This window comes from Chionomys nivalis, chromosome 6 (assembly GCF_950005125.1).
Source record: "Chionomys nivalis chromosome 6, mChiNiv1.1, whole genome shotgun sequence".
In the NCBI taxonomy this organism is placed as follows: Eukaryota; Metazoa; Chordata; class Mammalia; order Rodentia; family Cricetidae; genus Chionomys; species Chionomys nivalis.
This window is the reverse complement of record NC_080091.1, coordinates 83,061,578-83,083,456: the sequence shown is the minus strand read 5'-3', so window position 1 is coordinate 83,083,456 and position 21,879 is coordinate 83,061,578. Positions and strand designations below refer to the sequence as shown.

At 35.1% G+C, this 21,879-nt stretch overlaps 1 protein-coding gene across 8 annotated transcripts in view; it reads left to right on the top strand.

The window, feature by feature from the left end:
* Epha5 (EPH receptor A5) overlaps positions 1–4,424 on the top strand; it is a 285,266-nt gene extending 280,842 nt beyond the window's left edge. For all 8 annotated transcript variants that reach the window (XM_057771266.1, XM_057771265.1, XM_057771263.1 and 5 more), the window contains one exon: positions 13–4,424. In XM_057771266.1, coding sequence (XP_057627249.1) covers positions 13–118 — 106 coding nt within the window. In that variant the 3' untranslated portion in view covers positions 119–4,424. The remainder of the gene's footprint in view (positions 1–12) is intronic.
* Positions 4,425–21,879: the final 17,455 nt, after the last annotated feature.

Sequence of the window (21,879 nt, the reverse complement as noted above, 5' to 3'; positions counted from 1 at the left end):
TTCTTCATGCAGGGACTTGAGGCGCCTGGGAGTGACTCTGGTCGGTCACCAGAAGAAGATCATGAGCAGCCTTCAAGAGATGAAGGTGCAGCTGGTAAATGGGATGGTGCCAGTGTGACCTCTGTGTTTCACTTCTCCAAGTGAACAACTCTGCACTTTGTAAACAGCCCTGAGATTTCTTTTAACAATTCTAGGAGAAAAGGGAAAAGAGTGATATCTAAACCTTTGGAGGCATTTGCCTCAGCCATTGAATTTGTAATCAATATTTTACTAAAATATCCATATCTTCCTCTTATTGTCTTCGTTTTATGAACAAATGTAACCTGCATAGAGTGGAAACATGGAGATAAACATTCTATAATAAAATAGTAACTCAATCCTTCCCCCATTACTTCCACAGAATCTAGTACATGAAATGTACCAAGACACATCACCTTTACAGACAGTTAAGGTAGCCCCTTTCAAAACTTCCAGGGATCTACTTGAAAGGAAAAGTTTTAAAGCCATGTGTGGGCTAAGAAAAGCTGCATTTCACTGACGTTTACTTCAAGTCTTAATTGTCTACATAGTGTATTGAAGAGCAATATGATTAGATTATTCCTTAAAAGCAGTTTGTAAATTCAAATGCAATTACGTGTTAAGTTATAGAAAATAGTATATAAACATTTTGCTTGGTCAAGGAAAAGTCCAATACAGGGTGTATATTTATCTTTTTGTATTATATGATTTACTTGTAGTTGCTCTTCTAGAGAACATTAGATAATGATTGTGTACGTACTGTATGTATAGTTTATAATATGGCCAGGAACTGACTAAACTTGGATTTGTGTGTGTCTGTGTGTGTGCGTGTATGTATGTGTGTGTGTTTGAATATGCATACGATATTGTTCTGCTTGCCTTTTTATGGTGTTTTAAATTTGGAAGTATACAGGAAAGGGTGTTCTATGCTGTAATATGACCAAGAGAAATAGGAAACAGTATAACAAAATCCAGTTCAAGTCTATGTTGTTTTTCTCTCATTTTGAAAGCAACTATTTAGTTTAATTAAACAGCTAATGCCTCTAAGGTGAAATCCCTTTGTGTTTTTACAAATACATTCTACTGTCTCTGACTAGGAAGTTCTAGCCGATAGTCTTATGCCCTACTATGAAATTACACCTTCCTAAGTTCCAGAAAACATTTTCTCCAGCAACTTTGACATTAGGGCACATTTATGTGAGTTGTAGAGATCTGAGTATGCTGGCTTCTGTTGGGGTCCAGGCGGGGGCACTCAATGTCTCCCTTTGTGCTCTTCCTTGTAGTCACTGCCATTGTGACTCATCAGTACAAAGGGAGGCAGGGTGGGAGATGTTTTTTAACTCATATTTTTGTTTTGAGGTTCTTTTGTAAGTAATAACTCCTTGTTTACATTTTAATTACATTCTGTCCACCATTACATAACCTTGATTATACTTTAAAGAACCAATGAAAAGTATTAAGAAATTAGACTGGTTAAGTAATAGAAAATACTCCTTCCATCCATTTTATATATTACACCAGTCAAGGGCTGTCATTTGAGGTAAAGTTCACACGGTTTACTGAAATGTTCAAAAAAGTGAGCATGATAGTGACATGAACATTTTATGTTGTTACACTTCTGAAATCAGGAGAATAGTATGTGGTAATTGAGGAGCAGAGAATTGAAAGGAGGACTTTCAGTGCTACCTTGGTAAAAGCAGGTAAGAGGAGCGAGATCTGCAGGAGAGGTGTCAGGGTTTTGTGAGCCTTAGTCCTTGCTCTTATGTTTGTTTCTCTTCAGTGTTAACCCAATGAGAAAAGCAATTATGGAGCAGACTTTTCTCTCTCTCTCTCTCTCTCTCTCTCTCTCTCTCTCTCTCTCTCTCTCTCTCTCTCTCTCTCCCCTCTATCTCTCTCTCTCTCCTCTCTCCTCTCCCTCCCTCTTTTTCTTTCTTTCCTATTCTTTTTAAAAGTATGAATTTTCTCTTTGTTAGTGAATAATGAAAGATCAAAACAACAACAAAGTATTTGTAAGTCCCCACTGTATTCTAGAAATCTCTATTACTTTAGTGAAGTTTTTAGAAAATATTGAAAGGAGCAATGTAATACTGTCTAGTTAAAAGTCGCAGATATATTTTTTAATATCATCTTTAAAAAATGCATTTATACAATTAAAAAACATAAGATCATTAAAACTAATTCCTATCAAACAAAATAATTGAAGATTTTATTATACTCTACTCACTTTTGAAAATTTATTTAAATATTAGTAATAAAATAATTTAGAGAACTTCATAACAACAAAAGCTTACAAATGCACATGTTAGAGCTTGTGCTAGCCACAACTATATGACTATAAACACAATACACACAATATATTGTTTGATAACTCTGTATGTTCAGAGATTATTGGTAGGTCACTTATACATAAGTGGCTAGCAGTTGGAGTGATAATTTTTGCTTTCTCAAAATAGAATATAAATTATTTTTAATCAAATTTACTTTTTTCCTTTACCATTCAAGTGTTACATTGGGAAAGTAATTCAGACGAATGTTGTATGGTCACACAGCTTTCATCCACATCTAAAATTCGGTTGAGAATTTCTAAAGAATGTCAATATGATTTTAGAACAGATAGACTTTTAAATTGTATGTGCTCTGCCCCCCAGAGAGGAAAGAATGCCTTTCTAAAATATTTGTTCACCATTGGACATGTCACCAATTGGAAAGTGTTAATCTCATCTATGAATGTGAGAAGGGGATGAGGGAGAGGAGCCTGCTCTCGTAAAATGTAGTGAGTCTGTCACTCAGCATCGGACTTGGCAAATTCCAGTGGTGTGAATTCTTTTCCTGTGGATTCATTTTCTTACCCACTGGCCTCCAAATCTAAAGAATAGATTTCATAATCCTCATACATGCAACTGATTTGTAAAATGATATATAATTTTATTGTAAGAAGGTATGACAGGGAATTGCTCTGAACTGACTGATTCTATTTAAAGTCATTCAGTTACTATGTTTATCAATCATAATTTATATCTAATCATGCCATTCACTAGTATGGGTCTGACAAAAATAAGTGATCTTCCTGAATTGTAATAATGATATGTAAAATGTAAAGATACTAATTCTCAACATTTGAAAACTGTAATATGCATGGTTTTTAATTCCTGTATTTTATTAATCAACTCAGCATTCTAAAGTAATGGAATCATTGTACAATTTACACAGAAATATTTTATTAAAACATAAGTGTGTCTAGAATTTTTCATTTTGGAAGTTTTCAAAAATAATGCGAAACACTCTTAACTCTGTTTATAAAACAATTCTAACCTCTGTGTAATAAAAAGAGATTCAACTTTCACATCTCATGTTAAAGTGGAGCTGTTAAAATCGGTTGAGCACTTACACATTTGCATGTCTGCTATTTGAATTCTATGTGGAAGTGAAAGATATTTGTATGTCTATTGAAGTGAGTTTTCAGAAGCACAATGAGAAACACTCGCCTTTGGAAAGTGTTTGACTGTATGGTACATTAGATGGCAAAGAGTGTCAGGTGTTAGAGTCTTAGTAGGTATACAATGTTGCATAGTAGAAAATATCTCTGTCTCATTTTGTTCTTACTAAAAAATTAGGAGGGAAGACTAACTGTGATAATAAAAAATCTTTGTTTAAATTTTGCCAGATGTTTAACCTCAGTGTAAATAAGAAGTAAGGACAATATGATGACGATGGAGATAATAATGAACAAATGAACAGAATCATAATGGTAGCTTTATTTGAAATTTGATAGCTCGAATAAGTCATCATTTTATCTCAATGCTATAGCACAGCTGGTTACATTGAATATTTTTGCTCTATTATGCTGTTAATTATATAGTAATGTATCAAGAAAGAAATAGATAAGAATTTTCTTCTCATTTCTTGTTAATTTATAAGTCTTTCACACATCAATAGTTGAATGTTCTTATTCAGAATGACCATGTAATTGTCACTTAGAAAAAGCTGCTATTTCTTTTTTTTTAAGTGTGTTTATAATAATGACTCAAGTTCCTTTTCTCAATGTTATTGGAAAAAGTAAAGTTGGCAAAAATATGTCCCATGTTTTCAAGTTGGGTGCTAGATTCACTGGTTTGAGTGGTCAGCTATATGTGAATATTTAGACTACTGTAGTTTTGCAATTAATTATTTAAAAGAAGATATATAAATATATAATGCATTTGTAATTGTCTGAGACTAAAGTCAGACTCTGTCCTTTGTTAATATGTTTATCAAAATCACTTAGTTTCAGGCAAATCATAGAGGTTTGTGGGGCCTATCTGACTCTTCAGTAGGCGTCAGGATATCTGAGGTCCCTGACTCAAAGTATATTCAAGGAAGTATGAGCGTTTTTGTCTTAGTTACCATCCGCATCTCTGTGAGCTTTCAGTTTGTATACATGTTTTTGTAGTGTACTATATTAAATTTTATATTTTTTCAGAAAATAAAAATCCTTTGAATATAGTAAAATCTGGTTGTCCTACTTGATCTCTCCTAATTTTAAATTTATATAGCCTTTTGCACTGGATTTTTATTCTGCTAAAAAGTTCACTTTTCTGAGTTATAAACATAAAGATGTTCTTACATGCATTCTTCAATAAATAAAATTGTAGAAGATTTTCTACATTCTCCATGACAATAAAATACAACATGCACACGAAGAAAGCAACAAAATGAAACACAACAAAAACCACAACAGAAATAAAGATAAAAATGGAAAATTATTTACTATTTGTACCATCTACAAAAGGGGATATTTTTGTAACTGACATCAACCTGAGTCCATCTTATTGATAGGAATCTCTGCTATCACACTGCAAGAAGTGAACCTTGCTACAAGAAGAGGATTACGAAGCAGGGTTCTAAGTATTATATCATAGTGATCTTTAAAAACGGCAAGTGATAGCTCTATTCTATGGATTGAATCACGTTTGTATTTGGTGTATTTTCAACACAAAAATGACATACTATGTTTATAGAATAATCATAAGGAATGCTAATGTATAAAATTCCCTATTACTAGGGTTTTATATTCTATTTCAATATTTATTTTCTTATGTTACTGAGAGACTGCCTTGTTAATGTGCTACATGCATAAAGATACTATTTAAAAAACAATTTTCCCTATCTGCTATTTATATTGACAAAATTGGAGTAATGTGATATCCAGTGTTTAATGAAGAGGACATTTGGAAGTGGAAATCCTCATGCTTACCCTTGAGATTCACATTGATGACAGAGTTGGGACTCACTGTGGAAATAATAAATTTTATATTTCCACCAGTCAAAGTGTTAACTTTAGTGCAGATTTCGGGGTCTTTCTGATCACATGCAAGCGTATTCATTCTGTAGTGACATTTCAACATTGGGATTCTTCGCCCAGGCCTAAGAACTCAGTTCAGACACTTTTGTGATAGAGATCATCTTTTCTTCAACTAATTCAAATCAATGGCCCACTTTTGTAATTTACTACAACCTCAAGTAATTGCAATAAATAGCTATTGTTTTATTATTATATTTCTATTTCTAATATATCTAATGTTCTTTAGAATTTGTGTAGGTGAAGACTGCTTTGCTTGTTCATTCCTGGCTGCCCAGACCCCAAATAATCATACTTTATCTATATTAATTCCAACACTGTTTGGCCAATGACTTAGACATATTCCTGCCTAACTCTTATTTCTTAACCCATTTCTTTCATCTGTGTATCACCACAAGGCTTTGGCCTACTGGTAGGCATCTTTCTCCTTCAGCAGCTACGTGGTGTCTCTCTGACTATGCCTTCTTTTCTCCTCTATCTCTGCTAGGAATTCCTGCCTTGCTCTATTCTGTGTTGCCATAAGCCCAAAGTAGATTCTTTATAAACCAATGGTAATAAAACATATTCATAGCGTATAGAGGGGAATCCTACATCACACTTGGAGGTGCACATGTATTTGACTGACAATTTGAGTTCAAAAACAAACTAAAATAAGTAGTTTGAGATTTTTGAAAATTCCTAGTAGTCATTCTGAATCAGTTATACATAAAACATAAGTAAAATTTTGATTTTACCATATTACAATAATAAACTACTTGAAATAGACAGAGTAAAAGAGACTTTTTTTTGAGTTCTGTGCCTTTAAAATATCTTTTCAATTTTATTTCAAAGTTGATAGTGTTAAAAATGTTATGGGAGATGAAGAGGTGAATCAGAGTTCTTAGCATTTGATGGTCGTACAGAAGATGTAGGTTTGGCAGCTCATAACCTAATTGACATCTAAGGGAAATCATGGACTTCTCTGGACTCTGCTGACACCAGACACACACACACACACACACACACACACACACACACATATAAACACATGCACACAGAATGCACATATATACACACATGCAAATCATTCATACACATAAAATAAAGGCAAAATTATATTTTAAATGTTGTGATAAATATACTTTTTAATTTTTTGTATTTTTTTCAATTTATTTATTTATTTTTATTTTCGGTTGTTTCAAGACAGGATTTCTCTGCATATTCTTTGGTGTCTTGGACTCCTGTCTCTGCATCCAGAGTGCTGAGATTAACATCGTATATGACCACCACCCAGCTATGGATTTCTTTGTCTTTTTTTGTTTCAGTTTATCATTTAAATATGTACAATATGTTTTGCTCTCATTCTTTCCCCTCTGTCTACTCCTCCAAGATTCCTACCCCCTCATACCTTCCAACCTTATATTTTTCTCACTCTTAAGACAATACCCACAAAAATAAGTAAATAAATAGATAGTAGATAGATAGGTAGGTAGGTAGGTAGGTAGGTAGATAAATAGGCAAAAAACACACACACACACACAAAAGAAATATCCTCTCCACCGATACAGAAACATAAAACCATGGAATTCATTTTATTTTACCCAACACTTTGTGAGCAGGAGTAGCCATGGGTAGTGTGGTTAATATAACCAGTGTCACCCCATTGAAGAAAACATATTTTCTCTCTCCAAGCAGCTACCAGTAGCAAAAATTTTTCTTAGTTCTGGATGAGAATTTTTGCCTAATTTTCTTTCTTGGTGCTAGGATTTTCTCTTCTCTGGCTTGAAGTTACGCAGGTCTTTTGCATTTCAAGACATAACAGGGATGATGCACAGATATCGCATAGAATATAGTCAATTTAAAGTGTTCAGGTTTTGAAAGAACAAACATTATTTAAAGATAGCATACAATTTTGAAATAAACCCAATTTTTAAAGCATCATATCCATTGTCATTATTATTATTATGGAATGCATACCAAATCTCTAGTGAGTCTCTAAAAGTTGACTCTCAAAATAGTAATTGAAGGAAAGGTTTATAGTATTAAGTATTATACATATGAGAAGTTGTTTCAATAAAAAATAAATGTGAATCATATTACTTGATGCAAATATTTCAAGTTGAGTCTAGTTCTGTATCTTTTCATCTTGCCCTCAGTGGATCTTAGGTTTTATCTACGTTAGAATTAATGTCTATAATTCTTCCTTTACTAAGGCTCTCCACACACCCCAAACATTATATTTTTCACCTTATCTAATTAAAGTTCTTCTGATTCTGGCTACGCCCTAATCATATCTGAATATCAGTCTGTCACATAATTTTATTTGTTGAATTTAATTTCTTAAAAAAAATCTTGTGAATATGTATTCATTTATTTGCATAATCTCTTATGTATGTTTGTCCTTTCCTTTGGAATATCATTACATAACAGAAGAAATTGGGTAATTGTGATTTTTTTGGATACTGTTTCCTTGTTATATAACTATAGTTCTTACCAAAGCACAGACATTCCAAGTGTTTGTGGAAAGAAAGAGAAAACTCTCTATCAATTTACAGCATGAAATAAGACACAAGTATATGTTAGCCCTTCAATTGTTCTTCTAATGACAAATGTTAGCATCTTTTAACATTTATTTATGGTGGGGAGCATGCACAAAAATTTAAAAATGTCTATATCAGTTTTCACACTGCCTAGATTAGTTTGCTCTAATTTTCTATTGCCTTTAATTACAAGATATGTTAACACTGAGATATGTGTTACAGGATCTACATTTCAGATATAATCTTTTTACTTTCATTGTGAAGAAGTAATCCAATTCCCTTCTGGTAGTTCGATCAATCATCTCTTTTAGAATTACCAGTACTTTCTAAGTCAATTCATTTAAGAGCATCAGAAGACCTACTTAGATTCCAGTTTAGTAGGTTCGTTGTATCTTTTGGAATAAGTATCCCACTCCTCAGCTCAAACTTGTAGACCAACAAAGCAAAAGTTTGCAGTCACCCAAAACAAACTCTTCTTATGTCACTTAGGATGATAGTGAAAAGAAATGTTCCTATTACCACTTCTTGATTCTGGAAGGTAACTCCTGGTTATTGAAGAAAGTTGACAACATGTTCAATACATATTCAAAGCATGGGTCACCTTCTGGAAAACCCTTATCACCAGCATCCAGGTTTGAAAGTGTATTGTCGTTATTGGCGTAGTAAAAAGCTGATTGACAAATACCTAGGCAGGATGTATAGGCAAGACTTCGGGGCAGACAGAAATAGGAGAAGAAAAGTGGGTGCTTGAGAGAGTCACCAGCTGGTTGCATGGGAAGCTGGGGATAACAGAAGAGAGGTAAAAGCAATGAGTCAAGGGAAAGCATGCAGAGTAATAGAAATTGGTTAACTTGAGTTGTAAGAGCTAGTTGTAATAAGCCTAAGCTAGGTTAGTTTTCATAATTAATAAGAAGCCTCCTTGTCATTATTTGGGAGCTGAAAGTCCCGATGAGAAAGTTTGTCTACATTCAAAACTAACTCGTCCTTTGAAATTTCATTCCATTCTTCTATCAAACCAACTGTTAGGATGCTTAGAAACATGGTAAAAAATAAATCAGTGTGTTTCTTGGGCATCGGTCTACAGTGAGATGAGTTCCTTGGTTAGAAGAAATTTTGTGTGGAATGCCACAATCATATATAAAGTATTAAGTCCATGGGTAAGCATAACTTTAGAAGCCTTAAGTGAAACAAAGAAAAATCTCTATCCCAAATATGTATTCCAGTAAGGACAAAGCACAGCCTTATAGCAAGATTAGTAAATACCCAGAGAGAGATACTGGGGTTTGACATGAAGGTCAGAAAAGCAAAAAAGCCAGCCCCTGGCGCTTATCGCTACTTCATTCTGAAATGGAGATCCTGCCTCCAGGAATCCTCAGAATAAGACTGTCTGAGAGCTGTCTCCTCCCATTGTATATTCCTCTCTAGGACTGTGATTAAAAGTGTGCACCACTGCTGCCCAGTTCCAGTGGCAAACCAATGTGGCTACTGAGATTAAAGGTGTATGTCACCACTGCCTGGTCTGTAAGGCTGACAGGTGGGTCTTTTTACTCTCTGATCTTCACGCAATCTTTATTTATTAAAATACAAATGGACTATCATTACACAGCCCTTTTCACAATGTAAGTAGTCCAATGTAGTCAATCTGCTACCACGTCACTGGCTGGCAACTCTTTGAAATGGGATTTCAGTGTTGGTTTTGGATGTTGGCATTTTGGCATAAATTAGAAGTTTTAGCAAGGTCATCCTTGGTGAGTGGAAGATCATGTGGTTTAGCCCATGAAAAACCTCCATTTTTACCATCATAGCAACTTTGTTTGTGAGTTCACCAGACAACGAGATGAATGGGTGAGGGAAAGAAGTTGCTTGCCCATCAGAATAGGTTCTCTCCTTTCATTACGTGAATCTTATGAATCAAATTCTCTTCATTAGGCTTGTTTGCAAGTGTCTTTGCCTAGTGAACTATCTCAGTGTGTTGAAAGGAGGCCGCTTGCTTGTTTTCCGATTCCTTAGCCCTTAAATAATCACACAGAAAAAAAAAATAATTGTTGTTTTGCCCATTAGCTCTAACTATTGGGTGGCTGGTTATTCCTCACAACAGCCAACTAAGACACACACACACACACACACAAATTTCCATTTTCTTTCCTACCACACTTCCTGTAAAACTATAAGAATGGACGACAACTGTGCTACACGGGAGAACTCTCCTCCTGACCCCACTATCTTGCTAACTGCCTGCTGTAACTCTTCAGACACAACTTACCAGAAGCTAAACTCAAAACCCAAATCCTTTCAACTTTAAATTAATTCAGATAAAGTAAGATTAAGATTAAAACATTTAATCCACATTTCAAGCATCTGATAGGAATATAGAACTTGTAATAATCCTATTGGACTTGGCATTTACAAATGCAGACTGTCAATCCTGGCAATTCCATTGGACTGCACGGATTTATAGAAGAGACAGCATTATATGGTGCTTTGCATCATGTACGACTTAAAAGAAATAAAGATAGAGTTCTAAGAAAGCCAACTAGGAGAAAGTAGATGAAAAATGTATGAATTTAGGAAATATTGGCAAGAATGAGAAATAATAGATAAGAGTGAATCATAAAGACTTAAAGAGAGTAGCAAGGGGACATGTAGATGAATTGATACTTAGAAAGAGGGAAGGATGTGGTACATCTTCTGACATGTGTGATAAGAATACTTTTTCAGTGTTAAGGACATAAAAATAATTATTCTGAGGATAAGACAGAATCCACTTAATGTATCTGAGCCCATTCTGAACTCAAACTATCTGTATTAAAAAAAAAAAAATCTTCATAAAGCATTATACCTTAAACGTAGGTCACTTGAAGTCTGCTTGGGTTCCAGTGACTATTTAAATGTGAAGTATTGATGCCCACACAAACAAGCACCAGCAAATAGCATAGAATTGCTGAAATCTACATATCAGAAAAACAGCACAAATTTTACTGACAAAGCTTTGACTCTAAAAGCTATAGGCATCAATCTAAATCTTCAAAAACATCTTTGAGCATAGAAGTTTATAACTCTACAAACACCAGGCAGGTCATTTCATCTCAAATATGCATTTCTTTTGAATTTATTCATCCACATTGTAAATAGGTATTTTTAATATTCTCTTGAAACACTTAAATAAGCAGAAAAATAAACATCAAATCGATGTGTTTTTAAGACTTTTTGTGTAACTAAAAAGAATTGTTTAAATAAAATAAGAAAATTAGGACCTCTAGTTTTTGGAAGTTAAGATTTTTCTGTTCAGATAATTTCTTTCAACTTCTATAAGTTTTATCAAAGACTTGGGGGATTCATTCATGACTAATAAATTAATGTAATTACTAAGAATTCTTACTAAAGCAGTTTTGGATGATTGACATGTACTGATTGATTGATTGAAGTGTGTAAAGAAGAAGTACTGTACACAGTAGTCATCTTCCCCACTTGCATCTTAATTAACATTTTCTGAAATCATTGCCTGATGAAAAGACTCCAGTCTGTGAGATCTCTCTAGAAGATAACACTAAGGGAAGAAAGGTGAAATGAGGGAAATATAGTATGGTAATAGTGTAAAAATCAAGGGTCTCATGTCTATGAGGGTTCTTCAATAAATACTGTAACTATCTCAAAAATGTGCAGCTCTGGGGATGGAGTGATTGCATTTATCTATCAGTATATATGCCAAAATGAATGAAAGAAAGCTTCAGGTATCTTAATCAAAATGTGCATTTTTATAGTTGATCAAGATTCTGTGTCCTTTGGTTTCTTCAATGGTCTTAAAATAGAAAGTAAAGATACACAAACAACTCGGGAGGCAGAGGCAGGCGGATCTCTGTAAGTTCGAGACCAGCCTGGTCTACAAGAGCTAGTTCTAGGATAGGCTCCAAAACCACAGAGAAACCCTGTCTCAAAAAAAAAAAAAAAAAAAGATACACAAACAAATCAAGGTATCTGCTTTTATTATTCACCATGTTTACTTACAGCATTATTAAGGTTATAGAAATGTGACTTAGAACAAATGTTTGTTGCGTTTGCTTCTTGTATTATTACTCAGATGTATACAAATCTCACACTTCAAATACAGGGAGCTGTATACTGGCTTGTGACCTATTAAATCTTAGAGTATGTATACCTGCATGGTTCTTGGGTATTAATGCTCAGTACCTACTATCACAAAACTCCTTTGAAATATGTTTGATTTCTATTATTTGCAAAATGAAATTTGATAGAGCCACCAGACCTGTTCTAGTATTGCTGCAGAAGAAATGACAGTGTTGGGAGCCTGTTTCATAGCACAGGAAGCAGGCTGATATATTTATGCATGATGCTGTAAGTGATGTTCATCTCCATCATCCTTCTCTCACCCCTCTGGTAACCCCTGGAGATCAGTTCACCTTGTACCCAACCTAGTTTCTTTGTTTGATTGGCAGCATGCTGCTATCCTTGATTGATCTGATATCTTGATTGTCCTGTCTTTTCCGACTCTGGTTGGTATAATAGGCTATTCAGAAAGCACAGAATCCTGGAAAAAATACTCCCAATGATCTTCAAAGTTCCAGACACAGTGTTTTTGTCTCCATTATATAATAGCAATCCTAGCTCCTCATAATAACTCAAGCCAATTATTCCTTTCAATATAGTAATTAATTTGTCCTTTGGTTCAATAGTCAAATTATAGATTCAGTAAATGAAGCATTTTCTTCCAGTTACAAACTAGTTCATTTATTACAGCAGTGCACAAATGCAAAAAAAAAAAGAAAAGAAAAGAAAAAAGAAAAAGAAGGAAAGAAGATAACAGGATTTATCAGCAAGTCATTTTATTCATTTCCTAGGACTGTTACACTACATATCCCAAGTAATTGGCATAAATATTAGTCTTTTGGCCTCTAAATTTTGAAGGTTAAACACCTGTAGAAGTCTAGAAGTGTCTCTTATTTTAAAGTCTCTGTCCTTAGCTTGTAGATCATCTTTCCTGGCCACCACATAGTATTCTCTTTGTGTGTTGTGCTCTGATCTTTTATAGTATAGAGTCATCCTCGATTGGGATCATTCTAATGACTTTATTTCAACTTTACATTTTTAAGTACCTCATCTTTGTATATCCACATACTGAGGACTGGGTTTCAGTATGTACACTTGAGAGGCAGAAAAATTTTAGTGCATAATAGTAAATGAGCCTGATGATAAATTTTATCTTCAACCACTGAAGTCTGGACCTAACTATTCTAACTCTAAATAGAACAGAGTAATTTACTACATACACTGTCACCAACATTATGCTTGGTAAAACAGCAGTGCAAATATTCATAGTACCAGTGCCTATAGAACACTTGAAATGAGCCTTTAGTTTAACATCTAAATTTAGTTTTTGTAGGCTACTTCAATATGATGTGTAGACACTAAAGAATCAGTTGAGTTTATAAAGCCCCGTAATACCCATGGCAAAATGAATCATTGTGTTTCTGTTATTTGGCATTCCATGTCAGTAAATCACATATTCTTTAAACTTCCAAGATGTTGGCAGAGACATTACAACCAGCATAGAAAGGCTGATAGGCAGCCAAGATGTAAAAAAGGCAGAAGTCATTGTGTATCATTGATTTATAATCCAAATATTAATTTTGATATCTAGTGATCACTACCTGCAATGCAGCAGCTCGTTCAACATCGTTGGGGAGAAATGTTTTTGGAAACTACATAGCTCTTATCTTTACTAATATCACTATTTTGTGCATATGCTCATTGCTCCTGAATTGAGAAAAAACTCTGACATTTACTATGTAATTCATTGTACACACCTGGTTGTTGAGTGTCTTTTTCTGCATGAGATCATTTGTGGCTGGCGTTAGTGTAAAATAGAAAAATTGCATCCCTGTGTCTATTCCCATATATCTTATCCGTGTGTCACTGCTGGAGATGTTGTTGCCTTTAATCTTCCCAATTTTTTTTCTTTCCAGGCCATTGAATTAACATGTAGGAGTTTTAACCAGAGACGAGATTCTATGTTTAATGTTGCTTAAGGACTAAAAAGCATATGTCCAAGTGGACTCGTTGACTCAATAGTGACAGTCCATTGTTAGCTAACAACAACCAAGAAAGATATATAATTTGTGATGGAGATGGCCAATTCTTGCTTATTAAGGAACTTAAATAATGCAAGTTGAGTGGGTGATATCTGCATAATAGAAGTTTGTAGCATAGGGGATGGTGGTATCACTTGCTGAAATAAATGTAGGGCCACTGAATACAATAGCTGTGATCCAAACTAGAAATACATTCCTATACTGTGAATTATAAATTGGAATACTCAGAAGAATTGATTACATCAATTCCCATTCCTTTTCAGTAATATGTAACACTACTAGGTCATTAATTTAATACCAGAATGAATCACATTGTGTAATTTTACACTTCTTTTGTACTGTATCCTAAATAAGCTCAGATGTGAATATTATGAATATAAGTAGTAAGAGATTACAGCATAGGTATTACCATATATGATGAGATTTCCATTTCTTTCCTTTAAGATAATTTTATATATTATAATTAAAATATTAAAAAGATCACTTTTCTCCTTCTCTATCCTCCCTCCATTCACTCCCAAGTCTGCTCCCTACAACTCCTTCCATGACTTTCTCCCAGCATACTGGATAAACAGTTAGAAAGCTCATAACTAGGAGAGACTAAATCTCTTTCTCTCTCTCTCTCTGAGGAGTCATTAATTTCCTGTTCTTCTTTGTCTATGAGTGGGACACCAGGAGATTCCCTCCACTTTCTGTATTAGCATGCATATTAATATTGCCATTGTTATGGTCTTTTCTAAGGAACCACTTCTATGAGACACTGTTTCACAGCAGACAGTCTTATAATCTGGTTCTTATAATCTTCCTACCCCTTCTTCTGCAATCTTCCCTTAGCCTTACAGATGAAGGAACTTTGATGTGGGAAGTATACATTAAGGCTGGGCTTCCAAGAACATGTTAATCTCTAAATTGGTCTAGTTGAAGGTTTTCTGGATAATTTAATTTGATGTAAGGTGGAACTTTTTTGATGAGTGGTGATAGCTACATGTGTTTGTGTGCACAAAGAAAAGACTTAGAATGTAGTTAGAAAATTTTCAAGTCTAACAAAGTGTACGTAATATATTATCTTCTAAATCCATGACCTTGGAATGTTGGCTAAATTCTTAGTACCATACATGATCACCTATTGTGTGAACCTTAAGTCCGATGAGATAGCTGTTGGTTAGCACAAACACGTGCATATCACTTATTTGTAACTTATGGATATCTTCCCATGCTGGTCATTGTTGTGTTTCACAGGTGTTGCTGCTGAGTCGTCTACTAATCCCTTCCCTATCTTAGCAGCTTTCCAAATATTTTCAGGCACTGACAATTTGATCAGATGAAGAAAGCTTTCATGTTAGATGCAGCTTTTACTATCTCCATCATATGTCGTAAGTATGTGATTCATTCAGACACAGAGTCTTACCCTCAACCTCCAAGTCAACCAAGGGCAACAACAATTGTTTATATTGTGTCAGGAGTTGCTAATCAGAAAGTTGATTGGCTTTTCTTAGTGCTTTACCCTACAGTTACCCATACCTGCTTTCCTAATCTCATCTTACCTCTGGCTTTAGTTTCATAGTTTTCTCAGGAGTCCATGTTCCTCAGGAGTCAAAGTCACAGTTTGGAGCTATTTATGTCCTTAGGCAGGACATGAGTGGGAGAAGAAAAGTGGCCAAACATTAGAGTGCTTTGGAGTCATAGCAGGGATCACATATATGTAAACAGTTGCTTCACCCAAAAGTCTAGTGGAAGTATTTGATAACTGGCATGTATTTTTGATAAACTCGAGGTTCAGGAGATCATGTGGTGACAAAAATCTTTCAAGCATTTCCAATCTATTTTGAAATGGAGCCAACATCAATAAATAACTTTCTTGAATTTATCATTAAATAAATTACACTTTGCACAAAGATAACTTGCATTTAGAATTTATGAGGTTGGACATCACTACTCAGAACATAAAATAAAATAAAAAAATAAAATATCAGATTGTTCCAAAGCCACAAACTTTTTGCTTGAAGACATAACAGCTTAAGTATAAACATTCATACTTGCCTGTCTATTAGGTCATGTCAAAAGTTAGGTTACCAAGAATATTTTATTAAATTATCTTCAGTCTATATAAATAGAAAGTGTTTCAAATATAAGTGAATTTAGCACTCATGTTTCATATTTAAGACATCATGGTATATGCAAATATTTCAACAGTTAAGTCCCTAAATTCAAAATCCAAAACGCTTTTGCTTACAAACATTTCAGAGAAGATAGATGCCTGATAACGATGACAATGATTAAGTCATTAAGTATCTTTTGGATGATACTTAAATTCTCTGCCTCTGTATGACAGAATTACTTGCAAAATGAAGTGCTAAATTTTATCTCTCTGGAATACATTCAGTGGGTCAGTTCTGTACTGTATCACGCTATCATTTGGAATTCCCCTGTGAGAATATTTGCATCACCAAATCAATAGAGGGGTCTTATTTCCTCTCCCCCCTTCCAGGCACATCTATTCTAACAACTAGCAATGTTCCACTAAAAAAGACAAAAATGAAGAGACCGACTCCAACACTAGATTCTACGACATTGTCTTTTTTTTTATTTGCCAACACTAGTGGATGAGACCAAAGATCAACATTGGGGACGTGGCATTTTATCTAAAATAGTGTGGTCATCTCTTCATTCCCAGACTTTATTTCAAACTAGTAGTTAAGCAGTGAAATTATTTTCCTTTTCAGTCACCATCAGCCCATCAACCTTCATTACAGAAATCTTATGCTAAGTGGGCAAGGTGTGTGAGTTAGTGATTTTTTTAATTTATTTTTTATTGAAAAAATTTCCGCCTCCTCCCCGCCTCCCATTTCCCTCCACCTCCTCCCAGTTCTCTCCCCCGCCCCCCTCCCCACTCCTCTCTCCCTCCCCCCACTCCATTCCCCGTCCCTCTCCAGTCTGAAGAGCAGTCCAGATTCCCTGCCCTGTGGGAAGTCCAAGGTCCTCCCCTGTCCATCCAGGTCCAGGAAGGTGAGCATCCAAACAGGCTAGGCTCCCACAAAGCCAGTTCATGCAGTAGGATCAAAACCCAGTGCCATTGTTCTTGGCTTCTCATCAGTCCTCATTGTCCGCCATGTTCAGAGAGTCCGGTTTTATCCCATGCTTATTCAGTCCCAGTCCAGCTGGCCTTGGTGAGGTCTCAATAGATCAGCCCCACTGTGACAGTGGGTGGGTGCACCCCTAGCGGTCCTGACTTCCTTGCTCATGTTCTCCCTCCTTCTGCTCCACATTTGGACCTTGGGAGCTCATTCCGGTGCTCCAATGTGGGTCTCTGTCTCTATCTCCATCCGTCGCCTATGGTGATATGTAAGATATTCATCAATATGGCTATAGGATAGGGTCATTTCAGGTTCCCTCTCCTCAGTTGCCCAAGGTATTAGCTGGGGACATCTCCCTGGACACCTGCGAGCCCCTCTAGAGTAAAGTCTCTTGCCAATCCTAAGATGGCTCCCTTAGTTAGGATATATACTTCCCTGCTCCCATATCCACCCTTCCTTTATGCCAATCATTCCATTCCCCCAAGCTCACCCCATCCTCCCCTTCTCACTTTTCTCACCCCATTTCCCCTTACTCCCATCCCACCCCACCCCCAAGTTCCCAGTTTTTGCCTGGCAATCTTGTTTACTTCTCATATCCAGGCGGATGACTATATGTTTTTCTTTGGGTTCACCTTCTTATTTAGCTTCTCTAGGATCACAAATTATAGGCTCAATGTCCTTTATTTATGACTAGAAACCAATTATGAGCGAGTACATCCAATATTTACATTTTGGGTCTGGGTTACCTCACTCAGGTTAGTGTTTTCTATTTCCATCCATTTGCATGCAAAATTCAAGATGTCATTGTTTTTTACCCCTGAGTAGTACTCTAATATGTATACCAAAAATATATAAGTTAGTGATTTTTGAAAGGTAAAATTTCACTAATGGAAAGTGAAGAAATTAGGCATCTAGGTACTGATCACACCACTAAAATGAAGTTGATAATACAGGTAGGAAAATAAACAGCATACGGTCAAAATCTTCAAAAAAACAAAGAGCTTTTTTTTTATTTTCTTCTATTTTTTTTTCTCTTTCTCAGAAACAACTGTCATGGCAATTAGGTTGTATCTATAAGCTCACGCTGTGATCTTCTGGCTAGAAAGGCAGAGGTAGAACACTATTGAATTTGAGGTCAGGATGAAGTCTGTTCTTCCAACAGATAATATGTCCCCAAGATAAACTTAAACAACAAAACAAAATAAAGCAAAAGTGAAAAGCTGAGTAAGTAGCACAAATGTATTATTTCAAGGAAAGACTGATGAAATGGAAAGGACTGGACATCTGAAAGGTAAAATATCAATGGGGAATTGGCCTATAAGTGACCCATTTCAGGTAGCTAATGGTTCTTATAGCTACCAGTCTTTCAGATGCACCCCCCCCTTGTCTCCATTTCTCTATTTCCATCATCCATAGCATGACTTTCCTAGCACTTAATAGACAGAGGCAGGTGAATTTGTCATTTCGTGGTCAGCCTGGTCTACAAAGTATGTTCCAGGACAACCAGTACTGTTACACAGAAAAACCCTGTCTCAAGATAGTAAATTTTAAAAAATACAAGAATAAAAGAAGAAAGAATAATAGGACCCAACCAACTTGGGGAAAAATTGTTTATTTGGCTTACAAACTGGCAGCAAGTTCTAGTCCATTGACCATGCTGACAGCTTCCAAAGCAGGAATGTGAAAACAGGAACTGAAGCAGAAGTCACAGAAGAATAATACTTACTGGCTTGCACCTAAAGCTCATATTCAATTGACTGTTTTATAGCTCCCAAATTCAACTGCCTAGCATGACAACATCTCAGAAGGCTAAGAAATCTCACATTACTCATTAGTCAAAAAAAAAAAAAAAAAGATAGAAAGAAAAAAAGAAAGAAAACAAGAATAAAAGTAAAAAGAAAAAAATTCAACAGACTTGCCTTCAGAACAGCTTGCTATCACAGAGGTATTATCTGAATAAGGTCCCTCTTCATAGGTATCTGTATCTTGTGTCAAACTGATGAAAATGAACTAGACAGACCTCCAAACCCTTCTCAACTTGCAGCGTATCATAGGTTATTTCACATCAGTAGGGTCGGTCTGAAAGCAAATATCTTCCTTATTTGCTACAACTTCTTCCCACTGCCTTTGAAACACATGCCTGCATAGTGTGCTGTCTAGATTCCCTTTCTTCTCCTTATCTGGAAATCTTCCTGCCGTCTCTCATCCAATAACAGTTTTAATACCCTAACTGGTGATTGTCATCTGTGTCAACTAGGCCTAAGAGCATACTTCAAATCATTTGAAAATAACCTTTCTGTGTAGATAAATTTTAAAAATGCCACCACCCCTCAGTCAGGTGATTTTCAGAAAGGGTTTATTACTCCAGACAACTTCTGTCTGTAGCAATACTTGGAAGGAAAACATGGCTTACAATTCAACCTTTTCAAGTTTTTATTTCCGGGAGCTCTAGAGTAAGTCATTTAATTTGTTTTAGGTTTCTTTCTTCACTGTTGAAACTTTGCCTCTCCTCTTGATCTGCCAACACATCCTTGACTGAAAAGAACAGAATCATCTCCACAATGCAATGAAAGACAGCCTCATATGACACCATTTTGGAGGCTTGAGAGAAGGCTCAGACTTTGAGAGCATTTACTGCTCTTGAAGCAGATCTGTGTTTGGATCACAACACTCAGGTCTGGTGGGTGAAAAATAATAGTGTTTCTAAATTAAAGGGCTTAGTTGTCCTAATCTGTCTTCCAAGGACACCACTACATACAAGTGCACATCCTTGCTCAAGCAAATATATGTACAGATACACACACACACGGAGGGACAGAGAGAAATAAATAAATAATCTTTTTAAATGGATTTGTTTTGTATTTTCTAACATCAATTTCAAATGTGTTCAAGGCAAATTGCTTTACAATCTCACTGTCTGTTTGAAGCATTTCTCCCTAATATTTGACTTCTCTATTAAGGATCTTTCCTTCTATCACAGAAATAAATTCCTGTTGTCACAACTTCATCAAAACTGTCTTTCCAGTTCCCCCTTCTCATCAAGATATAAATGCATGAATATTGTCCATAGTACAGTGACTATCCCTTAATCCCCTAAAACCTTTCATAATACCACTTTATACTCCACATCCTTATGTAAACAACCTTTTTAAGCTTTCTGTAATGGAAAAATAGTTTTCCATTTTCTCTCCTTTCCTTGACGCTCACCAATTCTTTTTTTTTCTGTCAAGTTCATTGATAATATCAGCACTGATATTGAAAGAGACCACATTCAATTTGTAGCCATCCTCTGATATGATTTACAATTTTCTCCTTGAAACACTATTAACTCTTGAATGAATAACTTAAAGACAGTTAAAGGACACAGAAGTGTTGTTCATGTACAGAGTCCGTAGGACACATACAGTCTTAAATAAATATAACTGGAAAACAGCTATCGTCATTAGGCCATTTCTTTTATTCATGGAAAATAACTGCTTCTGGAGAAACAAAGTTCTTGCTTGGGGAAATTATGTGATTTCCTAAAAATTATGACCATAATGATAATGAAATATTTGTGAATCGTTCATAAGATGGTGTAAAATTGAATACGATGATACTTATAAAGAGCTTTGTACTAAATAATTATCACCAACATCTCCCTGTTTCTTTCGATAACTGCCGAATTGGTAGTTGACAGAAAGCTAAAATCTGTTTCATAATAGAGATTGGTGCTTTAAACAAAGAAAGAAAAACAAATAAAACAAAAAAAAAAGAAAAAAGAGAGACTGATGCTTTAAATTTTGCCCAATAGCTCACATTCACAGGTAGCACTGAGTAAGAACTGATCTGTGATGTCTAAGATGTTCCTGTCTGTTAAAAAGCAAAACACACAATCCTACTGGATAAAACATTGCCAGAAATTTAGGAGGAAAAAGCAAGGAAATTACAAATTTCTTAAATAGATGATTTTGGCATTGATCTCTCTATTCAAATGATGACATCCATTTAATACTCCAGTATTCTGACTCAAATTCGGCAAAATCTAGCATCTTGGTAATTGATGAATATTTAAATGAAGAAACACTGTTTGATAATTTATTGTTTATAAACCTAGGTTTTCAAAGGAAAATTCAGTATTCACATAGTTCCTTCATCTTTCCTTTCTCTGTAGCATTAGCTGTGATCTAATTTTCCTTTCCTTGAGGGAAACTTACTGCTCTAATGAGCTTTCTGCTGATCTTGTTACCCTCCCTGTATTGTCCTTAACTATCATTTAGTGTGAGGATTCTATATCAGCTAATTATTAACAGGTAATACTAATTTAAAGCATCAAATGATTCTTACTGAGTTCTATTTGTATTTAAAAACAACTATATATTCATATAAATGATAAAGTTATGTATGTATGAGTGAGATGAAAAGCTGAAAGCCTTGTTCAAATTTCAGTAGCTTGATATTGAAACATAGATGCCTAGAAAACAAATATTTATGAACATTGTACATTGTGCATATAACTTCTTAGATGTTTATTTATTTACTTTTTTGTTTCAGGAAAAAAAATCAATTTTGTGTGTGTGTGTGCATGGAGGTCAGAAGACAATTTAGGAAGTACAATTCTCTGCTTCTTTCATGGTTCAAACGCAGGTCACTGGATTCACAGTAGTAGAATCATTTTCACCAAGGAAGCACCTCACTGTTCTTTACTTTAGCCATTGAAAAATGCTCATAGTTTAATGTGGTAAGTATTGCAACATGAGCAATATTTCATGAGAAAGTTAGTCTTTGCTCTGGAAAAATTTTTGTTATGCAAGTTACCTCCCTTTATGTTACTTTTTACCATG